Source organism: Salvelinus alpinus, chromosome 13 (assembly GCF_045679555.1).
Source record: "Salvelinus alpinus chromosome 13, SLU_Salpinus.1, whole genome shotgun sequence".
In the NCBI taxonomy this organism is placed as follows: Eukaryota; Metazoa; Chordata; class Actinopteri; order Salmoniformes; family Salmonidae; genus Salvelinus; species Salvelinus alpinus.
This window is the reverse complement of record NC_092098.1, coordinates 57,469,379-57,494,664: the sequence shown is the minus strand read 5'-3', so window position 1 is coordinate 57,494,664 and position 25,286 is coordinate 57,469,379. Positions and strand designations below refer to the sequence as shown.

The window sequence follows — 25,286 nt, the reverse complement described above, 5'->3', positions numbered from 1 at the left end:
AAATGACAAGCATGGTCAAATAATAATCAGGAATAAATATCAGTTGGCTTTTCATAGCCGATCATTAAGAGTTGAAAACAGCAGGTCTGGGACAGGTAGGGGTTCCATAACCACAGGCAGAACAGCTGAAACTGGAATAGCAGCAAGGCCAGGCGGACTGGGGACAGCAAGGAGTCATCATGCCCGGTTTGCCGTGACGTATGGTCCTAGGGCTCAGGTTCTCCGAGAGAGAGAAAGAAAGAGAGAACGAGAGAATTAGAGAGAGCATACTTAAATTCACACAGGACACTGGATAAGATAGGAGAAGTACTCCATGTATAACCAACTGACCCTTGCCCCCCGACACATAAACTATTGCAGCATAAATACTGGAGGCTGAGACAGGAGGGGTCAGGAGACACTGTGGCCCCATCAGAAGAAACCCCCGGACAGGGCCAAACAGGAAGGATATAACCCCACCCACTTTGCCAAAGCACAGCCCCCACACCACTAGAGGGATATCTTCAACCACCAACTTACAATCCTGAGACAAGGCCTAGTATAGCCCACAAAGATCTCCACCACAGCACAAACCAAGGGGGGGCGCCAACCCAGACAGGAAGATCACGTCAGTAACTCAACCCACTCAAGTGACGCACCCCTCCCAGGGACGGCATGAAAGAGCACCAGTAAGCCAGTGACTCAGCCCCTGTAATAGGGTTAGAGGCAGAGAATCCCAGTGGAGAGAGGGGAACCGGCCAGGCAGAGACAGCAAGGGCGGTTCGTTGCTCCAGAGCCTTTCCGTACGAAGGGCTATATAAATAAATAAAATAAACTTGATTTGATTTGATTTGACATTAGAGTGTCTAGTTTGAGAAACAGAGAGCCTCACAAGTCCTCAACTGGCAGCTTCATTAACTAGTACCCACAAAACACCAGTCTCAACGTCAACAGTGAAGAGGCGACTCCGGGATGCTGGCCTTCTAGGCAGAGTTCCTCTGTCCAGTGTCTGTGTTCTTTTGCCCATCTTAATCTTTTCTTTTTATTGGCCAGTCTGAGATATGGCTTTTTCTTTGTAACTCTGCCTAGAAGGCCAGCATCCCAGAGTCACCTCTTCACTGTTGACGTTGAGACTGGTGTTTTGCGGGTACTAGTTAACAACGTCTACACTGTATTTCGGATCAATTTGATGTTATTTTAATGGACCCAAAAAATGTGCTTCTCTTTAAAAACAAACATTTCTAAGTGACCCCAAACTTTTGAACTGTAGTGTATATATATACAGTACCAGTCAAATGTCTGAACACATCTACTCATTTAAGGGTTTTTCTTTATTTTACTATTTTCTACATTGTAGAATAAAAGTGGAGACATCAAGACTACGAAATAACACATATGGAATGATGTTTCACCCCAAAAAGTGTTAAATAATTCAAAATATATTTTATATTTTGCACACTCTTGGTATTCAAATGCCCCTAGCATGGGTGAATACTGTATATGATGCTAATGCTATATGATGCTAATGCCCCTTGCATGGGTTTATACTGTATATGATGCTAATGCTATATGATGCTAATGCCCCTTGCATGGGTGAATACTGTATATGATGCTAATGCTATATGATGCTAATGCCCCTTGCATGGGTGAATACTGTATATGATGCTAATGCTATATGATGCTAATGCCCCTTGCATGGGTGAATACTGTATATGATGCTAATGCTATATGATGCTAATGCCCCTTGCATGGGTGAATACTGTATATGATGCTAATGCTATATGATGCTAATGCCCCTAGCATGTTTCCAGTGAATACTTAGACAGACAATGTACCTGACATCTCACCCATATAGAATTTTTTTTATTGATCTGACCGCCGGTCATTTGGCTGGACATTTCATTGAGAACTCAATGTTAGTCTTTTTTTTGACAATTTGAAAGCACTGTTTCAACTGGTAATAGGCCAAGTGCAGTGACTTTACACAGTAGAAACAAGTACACTCACATCAACATACAATAGGAAATAATCTCATAAATTGGAAATCAGACATTTACACTAATTTCACACTTCCAGATTAAAACTGTTCTACATTAGACTGAGTAGACATCGCAGTGAAAGACAAATATAATGGAAACATGTTAGGAGACTAAAAATGTATCTTCAGAAGGAACAGTAGTATAGAAGCAGAGAGGACAGCAGTGCAGACGGCCACGGGGGGAGAGGAGATGGGGGCAGCTGTTCCTCTGATCAGGAGAGTCTCAGGACCCCAGCACTGTGCTGTTCAGTTCATACAGACACCATTGGTCCCTGCAGAGAGACTCAACCCAGAGCCTCTACCCCTCTCCTCTCTCCCCTCCTTCTCCTGTCTCAGAGGGGTGAGGTGAGCTCCAGGGGGGTTGTGGGGGTAGAAGAGTTGGTCCAGTCCAGGGTGAGGTTGGAGAGGCTGTGGATGGAGGGTGCAGGAGGGGGACAGGCCAGGTGAACAGCGACCCCTGTGGCCAGGAGGAATAATGCAGTCAGCAGAGTGAAACCTCTCCTCAGGACCAGCTGGGAGGCAGACAGCAGACCTTTGGACTGGACACCTGGGCCCTCCTGCTGTTCCTCTCCACTTGCTACTCCTCCCTGGGTGCTGACTGGCGTGTAACCAGGCGGTTTGGATTCATCGCTCTCTGGCTGGGCCTGGAGATGTACACAAAACACAGCATTAACACAGCATACCACCCTGCATACCACTGCTGGCTTGCTTCTGAAGCTAAGCAGGGTTGGTCCTGGTCAGTCCCTGGATGGGAGACCAGATGCTGCTGGAAGTGGTGTTGGAGGGCCAGTAGGAGGCACTCTTTCCTCTGGTCTAAACAAAGATCCCAATGCCCCAGGGCAGTGATTGGGGACACTGCTCTGTGTAGGGTGCCGTCTTTCGGATGGGACGTTAAACGGGTGTCCTGACTCTCTGAGGTCATTAAAGATCCCATGGCACTTATCGTAAGAGTAGGGGTGTTAACCCCGGTGTCCTGGCTAAATTCCCAATCTGGCTTCAACCATCACGGTCACCTAATAATCCCCAGTTTACAATTGGCTCATTCATCCCCCTCCTCTCCCCTGTAACTATTCCCCAGGTTGTTGCTGCAAATGAGAACGTGTTCTCAGTCAACTTACCTGGTAAAATAACGGATAAATAAATAAAAAATAAAAGGTGATACAGGACACATGGCATTAAGATGAGATACAGGACACATGGTATTAAGATGAGATACAGGACACATGGTATTAAGATGAGATACAGGACACATGGTATTAAGATGAGATACAGGACACATGGCATTAAGATGAGATACAGGACACATGGTATTAAGATGAGATACAGGACACATGGCATTAAGATGAGATACAGGACACATGGCATTAAGATGAGATACAGGACACATGGTATTAAGATGAGATACAGGACACATGGTATTAAGATGAGATACAGGACACATGGTATTAAGATGAGATACAGGACACATGGTATTAAGATGAGATACAGGACACATGGTATTAAGATGAGATAAAGGACACATGGTATTAAGATGAGATACAGGACACATGGTATTAAGATGAGATACAGGACACATGGCATTAAGATGAGATACAGGACACATGGCATTAAGATGAGATACAGGACACATGGTATTAAGATGAGATACAGGACACATGGTATTAAGATGAGATACAGGACACATGGTATTAAGATGAGATACAGGACACATGGTATTAAGATGAGATACAGGACACATGGTATTAAGATGAGATACAGGACACATGGTATTAAGATGAGATACAGGACACATGGTATTAAGATGAGATACAGGACACATGGTATTAAGATGAGATACAGGACACATGGCATTAAGATGAGATACAGGACACATGGCATTAAGATGAGATACAGGACACATGGTATTAAGATGAGATACAGGACACATGGTATTAAGATGAGATACAGGATACATGGCATTAAGATGAGATACAGGACACATGGTATTAAGATGAGATACAGGACACATGGCATTAAGATGAGATACAGGACACATGGCATTAAGATGAGATACAGGACACATGGCATTAAGATGAGATACAGGACACATGGCATTAAGATGAGATACAGGACACATGGCATTAAGATGAGATACAGGACACATGGTATTAAGATGAGATACAGGACACATGGTATTAAGATGAGATACAGGACACATGGTATTAAGATGAGATACAGGACACATGGTATTAAGATGAGATACAGGACACATGGTGTTAAGATGAGATACAGGACACATGGCATTAAGATGAGATACAGGACACATGGTATTAAGATGAGATACAGGACACATGGTATTAAGATGAGATACAGGACACATGGCATTAAGATGAGATACAGGACACATGGTATTAAGATGAGATACAGGACACATGGCATTAAGATGAGATACAGGACACATGGCATTAAGATGAGATACAGGACACATGGTATTAAGATGAGATACAGGACACATGGCATTAAGATGAGATACAGGACACATGGCATTAAGATGAGATACAGGACACATGGTATTAAGATGAGATACAGGACACATGGTATTAAGATGAGATACAGGACACATGGTATTAAGATGAGATACAGGATACATGGCATTAAGATGAGATACAGGACACATGGCATTAAGATGAGATACAGGACACATGGTATTAAGATGAGATACAGGACACATGGTATTAAGATGAGATACAGGACACATGGTATTAAGATGAGATACAGGACACATGGCATTAAGATGAGATACAGGACACATGGCATTAAGATGAGATACAGGACACATGGTATTAAGATGAGATACAGGACACATGGTATTAAGATGAGATACAGGACACATGGTATTAAGATGAGATACAGGACACATGGCATTAAGATGAGATACAGGACACATGGTATTAAGATGAGATACAGGACACATGGTATTAAGATGAGATACAGGACACATGGCATTAAGATGAGATACAGGACACATGGCATTAAGATGAGATACAGGATACATGGTATTAAGATGAGATACAGGATACATGGCATTAAGATGAGATACAGGATACATGGCATTAAGATGAGATACAGGACACATGGTATTAAGATGAGATACAGGACACATGGTATTAAGATGAGATACAGGACACATGGTATTAAGATGAGATACAGGATACATGGCATTAAGATGAGATACAGGACACATGGTATTAAGATGAGATACAGGACACATGGCATTAAGATGAGATACAGGACACATGGCATTAAGATGAGATACAGGACACATGGTATTAAGATGAGATACAGGACACATGGCATTAAGATGAGATACAGGACACATGGCATTAAGATGAGATACAGGACACATGGTATTAAGATGAGATACAGGACACATGGTATTAAGATGAGATACAGGACACATGGCATTAAGATGAGATACAGGACACATGGTATTAAGATGAGATACAGGACACATGGTATTAAGATGAGATACAGGACACATGGTATTAAGATGAGATACAGGACACATGGTATTAAGATGAGATACAGGACACATGGCATTAAGATGAGATACAGGACACATGGTATTAAGATGAGATACAGGACACATGGTATTAAGATGAGATACAGGACACATGGCATTAAGATGAGATACAGGACACATGGTATTAAGATGAGATACAGGACACATGGCATTAAGATGAGATACAGGACACATGGTATTAAGATGAGATACAGGACACATGGTATTAAGATGAGATACAGGATACATGGCATTAAGATGAGATACAGGACACATGGTATTAAGATGAGATACAGGACACATGGCATTAAGATGAGATACAGGACACATGGCATTAAGATGAGATACAGGACACATGGCATTAAGATGAGATACAGGACACATGGCATTAAGATGAGATACAGGACACATGGCATTAAGATGAGATACAGGACACATGGTATTAAGATGAGATACAGGACACATGGTATTAAGATGAGATACAGGACACATGGTATTAAGATGAGATACAGGACACATGGTATTAAGATGAGATACAGGACACATGGTGTTAAGATGAGATACAGGACACATGGCATTAAGATGAGATACAGGACACATGGTATTAAGATGAGATACAGGACACATGGTATTAAGATGAGATACAGGATACATGGCATTAAGATGAGATACAGGACACATGGTATTAAGATGAGATACAGGACACATGGCATTAAGATGAGATACAGGACACATGGCATTAAGATGAGATACAGGACACATGGTATTAAGATGAGATACAGGACACATGGCATTAAGATGAGATACAGGACACATGGCATTAAGATGAGATACAGGACACATGGTATTAAGATGAGATACAGGACACATGGTATTAAGATGAGATACAGGACACATGGTATTAAGATGAGATACAGGACACATGGCATTAAGATGAGATACAGGACACATGGTATTAAGATGAGATACAGGACACATGGTATTAAGATGAGATACAGGACACATGGTATTAAGATGAGATACAGGACACATGGTATTAAGATGAGATACAGGACACATGGCATTAAGATGAGATACAGGACACATGGCATTAAGATGAGATACAGGACACATGGTATTAAGATGAGATACAGGACACATGGTATTAAGATGAGATACAGGACACATGGCATTAAGATGAGATACAGGACACATGGTATTAAGATGAGATACAGGACACATGGTATTAAGATGAGATACAGGACACATGGCATTAAGATGAGATACAGGACACATGGTATTAAGATGAGATACAGGACACATGGCATTAAGATGAGATACAGGACACATGGTATTAAGATGAGATACAGGACACATGGTATTAAGATGAGATACAGGATACATGGCATTAAGATGAGATACAGGACACATGGTATTAAGATGAGATACAGGACACATGGCATTAAGATGAGATACAGGACACATGGCATTAAGATGAGATACAGGACACATGGCATTAAGATGAGATACAGGACACATGGCATTAAGATGAGATACAGGACACATGGCATTAAGATGAGATACAGGACACATGGTATTAAGATGAGATACAGGACACATGGCATTAAGATGAGATACAGGACACATGGCATTAAGATGAGATACAGGACACATGGTATTAAGATGAGATACAGGACACATGGCATTAAGATGAGATACAGGACACATGGCATTAAGATGAGATACAGGACACATGGCATTAAGATGAGATACAGGACACATGGCATTAAGATGAGATACAGGACACATGGCATTAAGATGAGATACAGGACACATGGCATTAAGATGAGATACAGGACACATGGTATTACGATGAGATACAGGACACATGGTATTAAGATGAGATACAGGACACATGGTATTAAGATGAGATACAGGACACGTGGTATTAAGATGAGATACAGGACACATGGCATTAAGATGAGATACAGGATACATGGCATTAAGATGAGATACAGGACACATGGTATTAAGATGAGATACAGGACACATGGCATTAAGATGAGATACAGGACACATGGTATTAAGATGAGATACAGGACACATGGTATTAAGATGAGATACAGGACACATGGCATTAAGATGAGATACAGGACACATGGTATTAAGATGAGATACAGGACACATGGCATTAAGATGAGATACAGGACACATGGTGTTAAGATGAGATACAGGACACATGGCATTAAGATGAGATACAGGACACATGGTATTAAGATGAGATACAGGACACATGGCATTAAGATGAGATACAGGACACATGGCATTAAGATGAGATACAGGACACATGGTATTAAGATGAGATACAGGACACATGGTATTAAGATGAGATACAGGACACATGGTATTAAGATGAGATACAGGACACATGGCATTAAGATGAGATACAGGACACATGGTATTAAGATGAGATACAGGACACATGGTGTTAAGATGAGATACAGGACACATGGTATTAAGATGAGATACAGGACACATGGTGTTAAGATGAGATACAGGACACATGGTATTAAGATGAGATACAGGACACATGGCATTAAGATGAGATACAGGACACATGGCATTAAGATGAGATACAGGACACATGGTATTAAGATGAGATACAGGACACATGGTATTAAGATGAGATACAGGACACATGGTATTAAGATGAGATACAGGACACATGGCATTAAGATGAGATACAGGATACATGGTATTAAGATGAGATACAGGACACATGGCATTAAGATGAGATACAGGACACATGGTATTAAGATGAGATACAGGACACATGGCATTAAGATGAGATACAGGACACATGGTATTAAGATGAGATACAGGACACATGGTATTAAGATGAGATACAGGACACATGGTATTAAGATGAGATACAGGACACATGGTATTAAGATGAGATACAGGACACATGGTATTAAGATGAGATACAGGACACATGGTATTAAGATGAGATACAGGACACATGGCATTAAGATGAGATACAGGACACATGGTATTAAGATGAGATACAGGACACATGGTATTAAGATGAGATACAGGACACATGGTATTAAGATGAGATACAGGACACATGGTATTAAGATGAGATACAGGACACATGGTATTAAGATGAGATACAGGACACATGGTATTAAGATGAGATACAGGACACATGGCATTAAGATGAGATACAGGACACATGGTATTAAGATGAGATACAGGACACATGGCATTAAGATGAGATACAGGACACATGGTATTACGATGAGATACAGGACACATGGCATTAAGATGAGATACAGGACACATGGTATTAAGATGAGATACAGGACACATGGCATTAAGATGAGATACAGGACACATGGCATTAAGATGAGATACAGGACACATGGCATTAAGATGAGATACAGGACACATGGCATTAAGATGAGATACAGGACACATGGCATTAAGATGAGATACAGGACACATGGCATTAAGATGAGATACAGGACACATGGTATTAAGATGAGATACAGGACACATGGCATTAAGATGAGATACAGGACACATGGCATTAAGATGAGATACAGGATACATGGTATTAAGATGAGATACAGGACACATGGTATTAAGATGAGATACAGGACACATGGTATTAAGATGAGATACAGGACACATGGTATTAAGATGAGATACAGGACACATGGTATTAAGATGAGATACAGGACACATGGTATTAAGATGAGATACAGGATACATGGTATTAAGATGAGATACAGGACACATGGTATTAAGATGAGATACAGGACACATGGCATTAAGATGAGATACAGGACACATGGCATTAAGATGAGATACAGGACACATGGCATTAAGATGAGATACAGGACACATGGTATTAAGATGAGATACAGGACACATGGTATTAAGATGAGATACAGGACACATGGTATTAAGATGAGATACAGGACACATGGTATTAAGATGAGATACAGGACACATGGTATTAAGATGAGATACAGGACACATGGCATTAAGATGAGATACAGGACACATGGTATTAAGATGAGATACAGGACACATGGCATTAAGATGAGATACAGGACACATGGTATTAAGATGAGATACAGGACACATGGTATTAAGATGAGATAAAGGACACATGGTATTAAGATGAGACACAGGACACATGGTATTAAGATGAGATACAGGACACATGGTATTAAGATGAGATACAGGACACATGGCATTAAGATGAGATACAGGACACATGGTATTAAGATGAGATACAGGACACATGGCATTAAGATGAGATACAGGACACATGGTATTAAGATGAGATACAGGATACATGGCATTAAGATGAGATACAGGACACATGGTATTAAGATGAGATACAGGACACATGGCATTAAGATGAGATACAGGACACATGGTATTAAGATGAGATACAGGACACATGGTATTAAGATGAGATACAGGACACATGGTATTAAGATGAGATACAGGACACATGGCATTAAGATGAGATACAGGACACATGGTATTAAGATGAGATACAGGACACATGGCATTAAGATGAGATACAGGACACATGGTATTAAGATGAGATACAGGACACATGGCATTAAGATGAGATACAGGACACATGGTATTAAGATGAGATACAGGACACATGGTATTAAGATGAGATACAGGACACATGGTATTAAGATGAGATACAGGATACATGGTATTAAGATGAGATACAGGACACATGGCATTAAGATGAGATACAGGACACATGGCATTAAGATGAGATACAGGACACATGGCATTAAGATGAGATACAGGACACATGGTATTACGATGAGATACAGGACACATGGTATTAAGATGAGATACAGGACACATGGTATTAAGATGAGATACAGGACACGTGGTATTAAGATGAGATACAGGACACATGGCATTAAGATGAGATACAGGATACATGGCATTAAGATGAGATACAGGACACATGGTATTAAGATGAGATACAGGACACATGGCATTAAGATGAGATACAGGACACATGGTATTAAGATGAGATACAGGACACATGGTATTAAGATGAGATACAGGACACATGGTATTAAGATGAGATACAGGACACATGGCATTAAGATGAGATACAGGACACATGGTATTAAGATGAGATACAGGACACATGGTATTAAGATGAGATACAGGACACATGGTATTAAGATGAGATACAGGACACATGGCATTAAGATGAGATACAGGACACATGGTATTAAGATGAGATACAGGACACATGGTATTAAGATGAGATACAGGACACATGGCATTAAGATGAGATACAGGACACATGGCATTAAGATGAGATACAGGACACATGGTATTAAGATGAGATACAGGACACATGGCATTAAGATGAGATACAGGACACATGGTATTAAGATGAGATACAGGACACATGGTATTAAGATGAGATACAGGACACATGGTATTAAGATGAGATACAGGACACATGGCATTTAACACAGACTACAGAGCACACACACACACATATATTCCCTCACCGTGTCAGTGCTTCGAGAACCTTCTGGAAGCAGAGTTTTAATCAGCGGCTGTCCAATAGGAGGCTTCGCTGGAACACACGTTACCAGCCCACTCTTCCCAGCACGCACCTGGGCCTGAGGAATCACATGGTTGTTAGTCAGTAGAACTGCTTTGTTTTTGTTTTTTTTAGGTGGTCAGCGTTTTTATTGCAGATAGATTGTATTTTCAATCAATGTAATTGACTGCATCATTTCCAATGCCCCATATATATATAAAAAATATGTATATTTTCCATCTTTATTATTGTCCCCCTAACCCTACCACCCCTAATTGGAGTAAACTAATGAACAATGCCACTTAGGCTTCTACTTCCAGTTTATACATACTATATACATTTTACAGACACAATGTATTTTACAATAGTTAACTTATGTTTGTTTTTTTAATCCCATCCTACAGCTATCATCAACCCCTTCCATCCATATCTGAAGACCATCCAGTTTGATTTATATTTGCCATATATGTTTAACTGTACTCTTTCACAAAAGTTCTGAACCTATATACATTTTACGGACACAATGAATTTTACAAAAGTTATCTTGATTTTTTTAGTCTCATCCTTCAGCTCCCCTCAATCCCTCCCATCTATCTCTGAACACCATCCAGTTTGGACTTTTATTTGCCATATATAGACAGACAGACAATACCAACAACAAGAGAAAAATAGACAGACACAGACAGACAGACAGACAATACCAACAACAAGAGAAGAACAGACAGACAGACAGACAGACAGACAGACAGACAGACAGACAGACAGACAGACAGACAGACAGACAGACAGACAGACAGACAGACAGACAGACAATACCAACAAGCAGAGAACAACAGACAGACAGACAGACAGACAGACAGACAGACAGACAGACAGACAGACAGACAGACAGACAGACAGACAGACAGACAGACAGACAGTACCAACAAGCAGAGAACAACAGACAGACAGACAGACAGACAGACAGACAGACAGACAACAAGAGAACAGACAGACAGACAGACAGACAGACAGACAGACAGACAGACAGACAGACAGACAGACAGGGAGGTCAGGGTACCTCCTTGGCGACCTGCTGCCAGTTGAGTTTGAAGATGATGACAAGGAAGAACCCAGTCTGGAGGATGACACAGAAGAAGAGACCTACCCACAAACCTGACAGGGAGAGCACACACACACACACAATCACAGAGTTGTCACACACTAGATCAGTGTCTAACAAAGACTGAGGTAGTAATAGAGATAGAGAGATGGAGGTCAAATAACATTTTATAGAGAGATGGAGGTAGTGATAGATGTAGAGATAAAGGTAGAGCTAGAGATTAAGATGGAGGTAGTGATGTATTTATTATGGATCCCCATTAGCTGCTGCCAAAGCAGCAGCTACTCTTCCTGGGGTCCAGCAAAATTAAGGCTGATTATACCATTTTAAAACATTACAATACATTTCCAGATTTCACAACACACTGGGTTCCCTCAGGCCCCTACTCCACCACTACCACATATCTACATTACTAATTTACAGTCTAGCCAGACACCTAGGTATTTGTCGTTGTCCACATATTCCATGTCCGAACCGTCCAGAGTAGTGATGCTAGTCTGGCGGGCGGATGCGGGCAGTGAACGGTTGAAAAGCATGCATTAGGTTTTACTAGTGTTTAAGAGCAGTTGGAGGCCATGGAAGGAGTGTTGTATGGCATTGAAGATCGTTTGGAGGTTAGTTAACACAGTATCCAAAGAAGGGCCAAATGTATACAGAATGGTGTCGTCTGCGTAGAGGTGGAACAGGGAATCACCCGTTATATACAGAGAAAAGAGTCCGCCTGAGAATTGAACCCTGTGGTACCCCCATAGAGACTGCCAGAGGTCCGGACAACAGGCCCTCCGATTTCACACACTGAACTCTGTCTGAGAAGTAGTTGGTGAACCAGGCGAGGCAGTCATTAGTGAAACCAAGGCTGTTGAGTCTGCTGATAAGAATACGGTGATTGACAGAGTCGAAAGCCTTTGCCAGGTCGATGAAGACGGCTGAACAGTACTGTCTTTAATTGATGGAGGTTGCATCAGTTACTTGATGTGGAATAGAGTTCCATGTAGTCATGGCTCTATGTAGTACTGTGTGCCTCCCATAGTCTGTTCTGGACTTGGGGACTGTGAAGAGACCTCTGGTGACCTGTCTTGTGGGGTATGCATGGGTGTCTGAGCTGTATTCCAGTAGCTTAGACAGATAGCTCGGTGCATTCAACATGTCAATACCTCTCATAAATAAAAGTAGTGATGAAGTCAATCTCTCCTCCACTGTCAGCTAGGAGAGATTGACATGCATATTATTAATGTTAGCTCTCTGTGTACATCCAAGGGGCCAATCGTTCTGCCCTGTTCTGAGCCAATTGCAATTTTCCTCAGTCCTTTTTTGTGGCACTTGACCACACGACTGAACAGTAGTCAAGGTGCGACAAATCTAGAGCCTGTAGGACCTGCCTTGTTGATAGTGTTGTTAAGAAGGCAGAGCAACGCTTTATTATAGACAGACCCATCTTCAGCTACTACTGCATCAATCTCTTTTGACTATGACAGTTTACAATCTAGTGTTACTCCAAGCAATTTAGTCTCCTCAACTTGCTCAATTTCCACATTATTTATTACAAGATTTAGCTAAGGTTTAGGGTTTAGTGAGTGTTTCGTTCCAAACTCAATGCTTTCAGTTTTAGAAATATTTAGGGCTAACTTATTCCTTGCCACCCACTCTGAAACTAACTGCAGCTCTTTGTTGAGTGTTGCAGTCATTTCAGTAGCTGATGTGTATAGTTTTGAGTCATCCGCATACATAGACACTCTGGCTTTACTCAAAGTTAGTGGCAAGTCGTTAGTAAAAATTTAAAAAAGCAAGGGGCCTAAACAGCTACCCTGGGGAATTCCTGATTCAACCTGGATTATATTTGATAGGCTTCCATTAAAGAACACCCTCTGTGTTCTGTTAGACAAGTAAGTCTTTATCCACATTATAGCAGGGGGTGTAAAGCCATAACACATACGTTTTTCCAGTAGCAGACTATGATCAATAATGTCAAAAGCTGCACTGAAGTCTAACAAAACAGCCCCCACAATTATTTTAGCATCAATTTCTCTCAGCCAATCATCAGTCATTTGTGTAAGTGCTGTGCTTGTTGAGTGTCCTTCACTATAAGCGTTCTGAAATTCTGTTGTCAATTTGTTTACTGTAAAATAGCATTGTATCAGGTCAAACACATTTTTTCCCAGAAGTTTACTAACGATTGGTAACAGACTGATTGGGCGGTTATTTTAGACAGTTAAGGGAGTTTTACTATTCTTGGGTAGCGGAATGACTTCAGCTTCCCTCCAGGCCTGAGGGCACACGCTCTCTAGTAGGCTTGAGGTAGAGGTTGAGATTGAGGTAGAGGATGAGGTAGAGGTTGAGGTAGAGGTTGAGATAGAGTTTGAGGTAGAGGTTGAGATACAGGATGAGGTAGAGGTTGAGATACAGATAGAGGTTTAGGTAGAGGTTGAGATAGAGGTTGAGATTGAGGTAGAGGATGAGGTAGAAGTTGAGGTAGAGGTTGAGATAGAGTTTGAGGTAGAGGTTGAGATACAGGATGAGGTAGAGGTTGAGATAGAGGTTGAGATAGAGGTTGAGGTAGAGGTTGAGATTGAGGTAGAGGTTGAGGTAGAGGTTGAGGTAGAAGTTGAGTGGTTGAGTTAGAGGTTGAGATGTTGAGTTACAGGTAGATATGTTGAGTTAGAGGTAGAGATAGAGGTAGGTATAGAAGTACAGATAGAGGTACAGATAGAGGTAGAGATTGAGGTAGATGTAGAGATGTTGAGGTAGAGGTAGAGGTAGAAATGTTCAGGTAGAGATAGAGACAGAAGTTGAAATGTTGAGGTAGAGGTAGATATAGAGGTATAGGTAGAGAGAGTGTGAGATAGAGGTACAGATAGAGATAGAGATGTTGAGTTACAGGTAGAGATAGAGGTTGACATGTTGAGGTAGAGAGATAGAGAAAGAGATAGAGTTAGAGGTACAGATAGAGGGAAAGATAGAGGTAGACATAGAGATAGAGGTTGAGCTCTTAAGGTTAAGGTAGAGGTGGAGATAGAGACAGAGATTTTGAGGTAGAGATATATGTTGAGATGTTAAGGTAGAGGTGGAGATAGAGATAGAGGTAAGCTAGAGGTAGAGATAGAGGTTGAGATGTTGAGGTAGAGATAGAGGTAGAGTTTAGAGATGTTTAGGTAGAGATGTAGAGGCAGAGATAGAGGTAGAGATGTTGAGGTAGAGATATAGATAGAGGTATAGATAGCGGTAGAGTAGGAGGTATAGAGATATAGATAGTGGTAGAGATAGAGGTTGTGGTAGAGGTAGAGATAGAGATAGAGGTAGAGATAGAGGTAGAGATAGAGGTAGAGATAGAGGTAGAGGTAGAGGCAGAGATAGAGGTAGAGATGTTGAGGTAGAGATATAGATAGCGGTAGAGTAGGAGGTATAGAGATATAGATAGTGGTAGAGATAGAGGTTGTGGTAGAGGTAGAGATAGAGGTAGAGATGTTGAGGTAGAGATAGAGGTAGAGGTAGAGATGTTGAGGTAGAGATAGAGATGTTGAGGTAGAGATGTTGAGGTAGAGGTGGAGGTAGAGGTAGAGATGTTTAGGTAGAGATGTTGAGGCAGAGATGTTGAGGTAGAGGTAGAGGTAGAGATGTTGAGGTAGAGATGTTGAGGTAGAGATAGAGGTAGAAGTAGAGGTAGAGGTAGAGATGTTTAGATAGAGATGTTGAGGCAGAGATAGAGGTAGAGATAGAGGTAAAGTTTAGAGATGTTTAGGTAGAGATAGAGATGTTGAGGTATAGATAGTGGTAGAGTAGGAGGTATAGAGATATAGATAGTGGTAGAGATAGAGGTTGTGGTAGAGGTAGAGATAGAGGTAGAGATAGAGGTAGAGATAGAGGTAGAGGTAGAGATGTTGAGGTAGAGATGTTGAGGTAGAGATGTTGAGGTAGAGTTTAGAGATGTTTAGGTAGAGATTTTGAGGCAGAGATAGAGGTAGAGATAGAGGTAGAGATAGAGGTAGAGGTAGAGGCAGAGATAGAGGTAGAGATGTTTAGGTAGAGATAGAGGTAGAGATAGAGGTAGAGGTAGAGGTAGAGATAGAGGTAGAGATAGAGGTAGAGATAGAGGTAGAGATAGAGGTAGAGATAGAGGTAGAGATAGAGGTAGAGGTAGAGGCAGAGATATAGATAGAGGTATAGATAGCGGTAGAGTAGGAGGTATAGAGATATAGATAGTGGTAGAGATAGAGGTTGTGGTAGAGGTAGAGATGTTGAGGTAGAGATATAGATAGAGTTTAGAGATGTTTAGGTAGAGATTTTGAGGTAGAGATAGAGGTAGAGTTTAGAGATGTTTAGGTAGAGATTTTGAGGCAGAGATAGAGGTTGAGATGTTGAGGTATAGATAGCGGTAGAGTAGGAGGTATAGAGATATAGATGGGGGTAGAGATAGAGGTTGTGGTAGAGGTAGAGATGTTGAGGTAGAGATATAGATAGAGGTAGAGGTAGAGGTAGAGTAGGAGGTATAGAGATATAGATAGTGGTAGAGATAGAGGTTGTGGTAGAGGTAGATTTAGAGGTAGAGATAGAGGTCAGGATAGACGTAGTTGTAGAGGTAGAATACCTAGTATCCTGAGTTTAGCAGCGAACATCAAAGCGATGCCGACCGGAAGGCCAACGCAATAGTATGAGACCAGGTTAGACAGCGCAGCTATCTTCTGTTTACCTGCTCCAACCAGGATACCTGAACAAACACACTACACACACACACACACACACACACACACACACACACACACACACACACACACACACACACACACACACACACACACACACACACACACACACACACACACACACACACACACACACACACACACACACACACACACACACACACACACACACACACACACACACACACACACACACACACACACACACACACACACACACACTAACTGGTTAGACTCACCAGTAGAGATAACTGTATGAATGTGTAGAGACCCAGGTACTCACCAGTAGAGATAACTGTACGACTGTGTAGAGACCCAGGTACTCACCAGTAGAGATAACTGTACGACTGTGTAGAGACCCAGGTACTCACCAGTAGAGATAACTGTACGACTGTGTAGAGACCCAGGTACTCACCAGTAGAGATAACTGTACGACTGTGTAGAGACCCAGGTACTCACCAGTAGAGATAACTGTACGACTGTGTAGAGACCCAGGTACTCACCAGTAGAGATAACTGTACGACTGTGTAGAGACCCAGGTACTCACCAGTAGAGATAACTGTATGAATGTGTAGAGACCCAGGTACTCACCAGTAGAGATAACTGTACGACTGTGTAGAGACCCAGGTACTCACCAGTAGAGATGACTGTATGAATGTGTAGAGACCCAGGTACTCACCAGTAGAGATAACTGTATGAATGTGTAGAGACCCAGGTACTCACCAGTAGAGATAACTGTATGAATGTGTAGAGACCCAGGTACTCACCAGTAGAGATAACTGTATGAATGTGTAGAGACCCAGGTACTCACCAGTAGAGATAACTGTATGAATGTGTAGAGACCCAGGTACTCACCAGTAAAAGGTACTCACCAGTAGAGATAACTGTATGAATGTGTAGAGACCCAGGTACTCACCAGTAAAAGGTACTCACCAGTAGAGATAACTGTATGAATGTGTAGAGACCCAGGTACTCACCAGTAGAGATAACTGTATGAATGTGTAGAGACCCAGGTACTCACCAGTAGAGATAACTGTATGAATGTGTAGAGACCCAGGTACTCACCAGTAAAAGGTACTCACCAGTAGAGATAACTGTATGATTGTGTAGAGACCCAGGTACTCACCAGTAGAGATAACTGTATGAATGTGTAGAGACCCAGGTACTCACCAGTAGAGATAACTGTATGAATGTGTAGAGACCCAGGTACTCACCAGTAGAGATAACTGTATGAATGTGTAGAGACCCAGGTACTCACCAGTAAAAGGTACTCACCAGTAGAGATAACTGTATGAATGTGTAGAGACCCAGGTACTCACCAGTAGAGATAACTGTATGAATGTGTAGAGACCCAGGTACTCACCAGTAAAAGGTACTCACCAGTAGAGATAACTGTATGAATGTGTAGAGACCCAGGTACTCACCAGTAGAGATAACTGTATGAATGTGTAGAGACCCAGGTACTCACCAGTAGAGATAACTGTATGAATGTGTAGAGACCCAGGTACTCACCAGTAAAAGGTACTCACCAGTAGAGCATCAAAGAACTGTATGAAGGTGTAGAGACCCAGGTTCACTGACACGTTGTCCACTATGGCTCTGGAGATGACAGGACAGGACTCAGGAGGAGGTCTATTAACTACTGAGAGATCACTTAGGTCCTGTCTACACTTGACACTTACATGCGACTTCATTATATCAGAACATGAAGATCACATTTGGAAAGACGGGTCTAGACGCTCAAACGTCACTTTGTGGTCTGATTGTGTTCAGATCTGCTGACCACTTCAGGTGCTGGTCAGGGATGCATCGTGTGCAGGATTTCTTCTCAGTCTGGACACAATCAGGCTACCAAAAGCTCTCAGTCTGGACACAATCAGGCTACCAAAAGCTCTCAGTCTGGACACAATCAGGCTACCAAAAGCTCTCAGTCTGGACACAATCAGGCTACCAAAAGCTCTCAGTCTGGACACAATCAGGCTACCAAAAGCTCTCAGTCTGGACACAATCAGGCTACCAAAAGCTCTCAGTCTGGACACAATCAGGCTACCAAAAGCTCTCAGTCTGGACACAATCAGGCTACCAAAAGCTCTCAGTCTGGACACAATCAGGCTACCAAAAGCTCTCAGTCTGGACACAATCAGGCTACCAAAAGCTCTCAGTCTGGACACAATCAGGCTACCAAAAGCTCTCAGTCTGGACACAATCAGGCTACCAAAAGCTCTCAGTCTGGACACAATCAGGCTACCAAAAGCTCTCAGTCTGGACACAATCAGGCTACCAAAAGCTCTCAGTCTGGACACAATCAGGCTACCAAAAGCTCTCAGTCTGGACACAATCAGGCTACCAAAAGCTCTCAGTCTGGACACAATCAGGCTACCAAAAGCTCTCAGTCTGGACACAATCAGGCTACCAAAAGCTCTCAGTCTGGACACAATCAGGCTACCAAAAGCTCTCAGTCTGGACACAATCAGGCTACCAAAAGCTCTCAGTCTGGACACAATCAGGCTACCAAAAGCTCTCAGTCTGGACACAATCAGGCTACCAAAAGCTCTCAGTCTGGACACAATCAGGCTACCAAAAGCTCATACAGTAGGCGACTCATCAGCACTCTTCCCACAAGTCTCCAGAAAATGTGCGTTTTCAATCAAATCAAATCAAATGTATTTATAAAGCCCTTCTTTACATCAGCTGATGTCACAAAGTGCTGTACAGAAACCCAGCCTAAAACCCCAAAACAGCAAGCAATGCAGGTGTAGAAGCACGGTGGCTGGGAAAAACTATTATCTATCCTTTACCCTTACCTACAGTATACTGCTGTTACTGTCTATTATCTATCCTTTACCCCTACCTACAGTATACTGCTGTTACTGTCTATTATCTATCCTTTACCCCTACCTACAGTATACTGCTGTTACTGTCTATTATCTATCCTTTACCCCTACCTACAGTATACTGCTGTTACTGTCTATTATCTATCCTTTACCCCTACCTACAGTATACTGCTGTTACTGTCTATTATCTATCCTTTACCCCTACCTACAGTATACTGCTGTTACTGTCTATTATCTATCCTTTACCCCTACCTACAGTATACTGCTGTTACTGTCTATTATCTATCCTTTACCCCTACCTACAGTATACTGCTGTTACTGTCTATTATCTATCCTTTACCCCTACCTACAGTATACTGCTGTTACTGTCTATTATCTATCCTTTACCCCTACCTACAGTATACTGCTGTTACTGTCTATTATCTATCCTTTACCCCTACCTACAGTATACTGCTGTTACTGTCTATTATCTATCCTTTACCCCTACCTACAGTATACTGCTGTTACTGTCTATTATCTATCCTGTTGTCTGGTCCCTTTACCCCTACCGATATGTGCATATCTCCATTACCCTGTAGACCTTCACATCCACATATTCCTCCTGTCTCTGTTTACATGTTTTTTTATTTTCTCTCTCTCTGCATTGTTGGAAAGGGCTGTAAGCATTTCGCTGTTTGTTTACACCTGTTATTTACCAATCATGTGATTAATAACGTTTGATTTAAAAATACTATAATCTCCCACATTTTTTGGTGCATACTATATAGCTAAGTAATTGAATTCTAGATTTTAAATAATGAGTTTTTACTCATCTTTCTCAAAGGTTTCAATCCTTTCATACCACACTGTCTATTAATAATAAATGATATATTGTCCAACACTCACTGGTCTGAGGTGAAGATGTAGCCTAACACATGCCTGGAGCTACCGATGGCAATACCCTGGAACACAGCCAGCACTCCTGCAGCACAAACAACACATACAACTAAATTAATAATATATATAACAATATATAAAACAATATACAGTACCAGTCAAAGGTTTGGATACACCTACTCATTCAAAGTTTTATTTTTACTATTTTCTATATTCTGGAATACTAGTGAAGACATGAAATAACACATATGGAATCATTTAGTAACCAAAAAAGTGTTAAACAAATACAAATATATTTTATATTTGAGATTCTTCAAGTAGCCACCCTTTGCCTTGATGACAGCTTTGCACACTCGTGGCATTCTCTCAACCAGCTTCATGAGGTAGTCACTTGGAATGCATTTCAATTAACAGGTGATAAAAGTTAATATGTGCAATTTCTTTACTTCTTAATGCATTTGAGCCAATCAGTTGTGTTGTGACAAGGTAGGGGTGGTATACAGAAGATAGGGCTATCTTTTTTTGGTAAAAGACCAAGTCCATATTATGGCAAGAACAGCTCAAATAAGCAAAGAGAAACGACAGCCCATCATTACTTTAAGACTTGAAGATCAGTCAATACGGAACATTTCAAGAACTTTGGAAGTTTATTCAAATGCAGTAGCAAAAACCATCAAGCGCTACGATGAAACTGTCTCTCATGAGGACCGCCACAGGAAAGGAAAGACCCAGAGTTCATTAGAGTTACCAACCTAAGAAATTGCAGCCCAAATAAATGCTTCACATAGTTCAAGTAACAGACACATGTCAACATAAACTGTTCAAAGGAGACAGCGTGAATCAGGCTTTAATAAATATATATTTTTTAAACCTTTATTTAACTAGGCTAGTCAGTTATTAAACAAATCTTATATACAACGACAGCCTACTGGGGAACAGTGGGTTAACTGCCTTGCTCAGGGGCAGAATGACATATTTTTACCTTGTCAGCTCAGGGATTCGATCCAGCAACCTTTCAGTTACTGGCCCAATGCTCTAACCACTAGGTTACCTGCCACCCCCTTTCATGGTCGAATTGCTGCTAAGAAACCACTACTACGGGACACCAATAAGAAGAAGAGACTTGCTTGGGCCAAGAAACCTGAGCAATGGACATTAGACTGAAGGAAATCTGTCCTTTGGTCTGATGAGTCCAAATTTGAGATTTTTGGTTCCAACCGCCGTGTCTTTGTGAGACGCAGTGTAGGTGAATGGATGTTCTCCGCATGTGTGGTTCCCACCATGAAGCATGGAGGAGGAGGTGTGATGGTGCTTGGCTGGTGACACTGTCAGTGATTTATTTAGAATTCAAGACACACTTAACCAACATGGCTACCACAGCATTCTGCAGTGATACGCCATCACATCTGCTTTGCGCTTAGTGGGACTAAAGTTTGTTTTTTCAACAGGACAATGACCCAAAACACACCTCCAGGCTGTGTAAGGGCTATTTGACCAAGAAGGAGAGTGATGGAGTGCTGCATCAGATGACCTGGTCTCCACACGCACCCAAATTCAACCCAATTGAGATGGTTTAGGATGAGTTGTACCGCAGTGAAGGAACAGCAGCCAACAAGTGCTCAACATATGTGGGAACTACCTCAAGACTGTTGGAAAAGCATTCCAGGTGAAACTGGTTGAGAGACTGCCAAGAGTGTGCAAAGCTGTCATCAAGGCAAAGGGTGGCTACTTTGAAGAATCTAAAATCTAAAATATTAACACTTTATTGGTTACTAAATGATTCCATATGTGTTATTTCATGGTTTTGATGTCTTCACTATTATTCTACAATGTAGAAAATAGTAAAATAAAGAAAAACCCTTGAATGAGTGGATGTGTCCAACTTTTGACTGGTGCTGTATATAACTATATCAATAATATATACAATAATATATAAAACCACATATAACTATATTAATAATATATACGACAATATATAACACAATATATAACTATATTAATAATATATACGACAATATATAAAACTATATACATAACTATATTAATAATATATACAACAATAATAACTATATTAATAATATATACAACAATATATAAAACAATGTATACATATACATACACTACCGGTCAAAAGTTTTAGAACGCCTTGTTAAAAGTTAGTTTGTGGAATTTCTTTCCTTCTTAATGCATTTGAGCCAATCAGTTGTGTTGTGACAAGGTAGGGGTGGTATACAGAAGACAGCCCTATTTGGTAATAGACAAAGTCCATATTATGGCAAGAACAGCTTAAATAAGCAAAGAGAAGCGACAGTCCATCATTACTTTAAGACATGGTCAGTCAATACGAAAACTGTTTTGTGCTGGGGACAATACAAGGCCACTTTAAAATGTGCAGTTTTGTCACACAACACATTGCCACAGATGTCTCTAGATTTGAGGGAGCGTGTAATTGGCATACTGACTGCAGGAATGTCCCCCAGAGCTGTTGCCAGAGAATTAAAACGTTAATTTCACCACCATAAGTTGTTTTAGAAAAGTTGTTAGTACGTCCCTGTTTCAGCATGATAATGCACAGCCCCATGTTGCAAGGATCTGAACACAATTCCTGGAAGCTGAAAATGTCCCAGTTCTTCCATGGCCTGAATAGTCACCAGACATGTCACCCATTGAGCATGTTTGGGATGCTCTGGATCGACGTGTATACGGCAGCGTGTTCCAGTCCCTGACAATATTCGCTTTTAACAGTACCAAGAATTAGAACAGGTCATGGTAGAAATAGTTTAAGTTACTCAGCTCTGTGGTCCTGGAATTCTCTCCTGAACATGTTTAAATGTTATGATCTAGTCACGTTGGTGCAGTTTAAACACTTGATTGATGTATATATTATAGAAGAGTGTCTTTAGGACAGCTGTTTTTAAGTCATGACATTCGTGTTTTTTTAACGTGATATGTAATTGTTGTGTGTCTATGGTTTTGTTTAATATTGTGTTAGTGTATGTAAATTGTTTTGTCTGAAACCTTGTTCCCCCTGCTGCTTTTAGACCAGTTCTCTCTTGGAAAAGAGGTGTTATCTTAATAAGAAACACCTGTATAAAAAAGGTTCAAAAAAGTATATATAAAAAAATTATATCCAGCAACTTAATAATATAATCCTAAGCATGGTCTGACCTGAGAGCACCAGAGCTATAATGCTAAGCATGGTTTTACCTGAGAGCACCAGAGCTATAATGCTAAGCATGGTCTGACCTGAGAGCACCAGAGCTATAATGCTAAGCATGGTTTTACCTGAGAGCACCAGAGCTATAATGCTAAGCATGGTTTTACCTGAGAGCACCAGAGCTATAATGCTAAGCATGGTCTGACCTGAGAGCACCAGAGCTATAATGCTAAGCATGGACTGACCTGAGAGCACCAGAGCTATAATGCTAAGCATGGTTTTACCTGAGAGCACCAGAGCTATAATGCTAAGCATGGTTTTACCTGAGAGCACCAGAGCTATAATGCTAAGCATGGTTTTACCTGAGAGCACCAGAGCTATAATGCTAAGCATGGTTTTACCTGAGAGCACCAGAGCTATAATGCTAAGCATGGTTTTACCTGAGAGCACCAGAGCTATAATGCTAAGCATGGTTTTACCTGAGAGCACCAGAGCTATAATGCTAAGCATGGTTTTACCTGAGAGCACCAGAGCTATAATGCTAAGCATGGTTTTACCTGAGAGCACCAGAGCTATAATGCTAAGCATGGTCTGACCTGAGAGCACCAGAGCTATAATGCTAAGCATGGTTTTACCTGAGAGCACCAGAGCTATAATGCTAAGCATGGTTTTACCTGAGAGCACCAGAGCTATAATGCTAAGCATGGTCTGACCTGAGAGCACCAGAGCTATAATGCTAAGCATGGACTGACCTGAGAGCACCAGAGCTATAATGCTAAGCATGGTTTTACCTGAGAGCACCAGAGCTATAATGCTAAGCATGGTTTTACCTGAGAGCACCAGAGCTATAATGCTAAGCATGGTTTTACCTGAGAGCACCAGAGCTATAATGCTAAGCATGGTTTTACCTGAGAGCACCAGAGCTATAATGCTAAGCATGGTTTTACCTGAGAGCACCAGAGCTATAATGCTAAGCATGGTTTTACCTGAGAGCACCAGAGCTATAATGCTAAGCATGGTTTTACCTGAGAGCACCAGAGCTATAATGCTAAGCATGGTCTGACCTGAGAGCACCAGAGCTATAATGCTAAGCATGGTCTGACCTGAGAGCACCAGAGCTATAATGCTAAGCATGGACTGACCTGAGAGCACCAGAGCTATAATGCTAAGCATGGTTTTACCTGAGAGCACCAGAGCTATAATGCTAAGCATGGTCTGACCTGAGAGCACCAGAGCTATAATGCTAAGCATGGTTTTACCTGAGAGCACCAGAGCTATAATGCTAAGCATGATTTTACCTGAGAGCACCAGAGCTATAATGCTAAGCATGATTTTACCTGAGAGCACCAGAGCTATAATGCTAAGCATGGTTTTACCTGAGAGCACCATACATTTACATTTAAGTCATTTAGCAGACGCTCTTATCCAGAGCGACTTACAAATTGGTGCATTCACCTTATGAC

General features: G+C 41.3%; 1 protein-coding gene across 4 annotated transcripts in view; it reads right to left on the bottom strand.

Moving 5' to 3' along the window:
- Positions 1-1,826: 1,826 nt before the first annotated feature.
- Positions 1,827-25,286, bottom strand: part of slc47a1 (solute carrier family 47 member 1) — a 40,297-nt gene continuing 16,837 nt past the window's right edge. For all 4 annotated transcript variants that reach the window (XM_071339885.1, XM_071339884.1, XM_071339886.1 and 1 more), the window contains 6 exons: positions 20,676-20,751; positions 18,486-18,555; positions 16,842-16,974; positions 12,218-12,312; positions 11,123-11,236; positions 1,827-2,661 (listed from right to left, as the gene is read on the bottom strand). In XM_071339885.1, the coding sequence (XP_071195986.1) occupies positions 2,350-2,661; positions 11,123-11,236; positions 12,218-12,312; positions 16,842-16,974; positions 18,486-18,555; positions 20,676-20,751 (800 nt within the window). In that variant the 3' untranslated portion in view covers positions 1,827-2,349. The remainder of the gene's footprint in view (positions 2,662-11,122; positions 11,237-12,217; positions 12,313-16,841; positions 16,975-18,485; positions 18,556-20,675; positions 20,752-25,286) is intronic.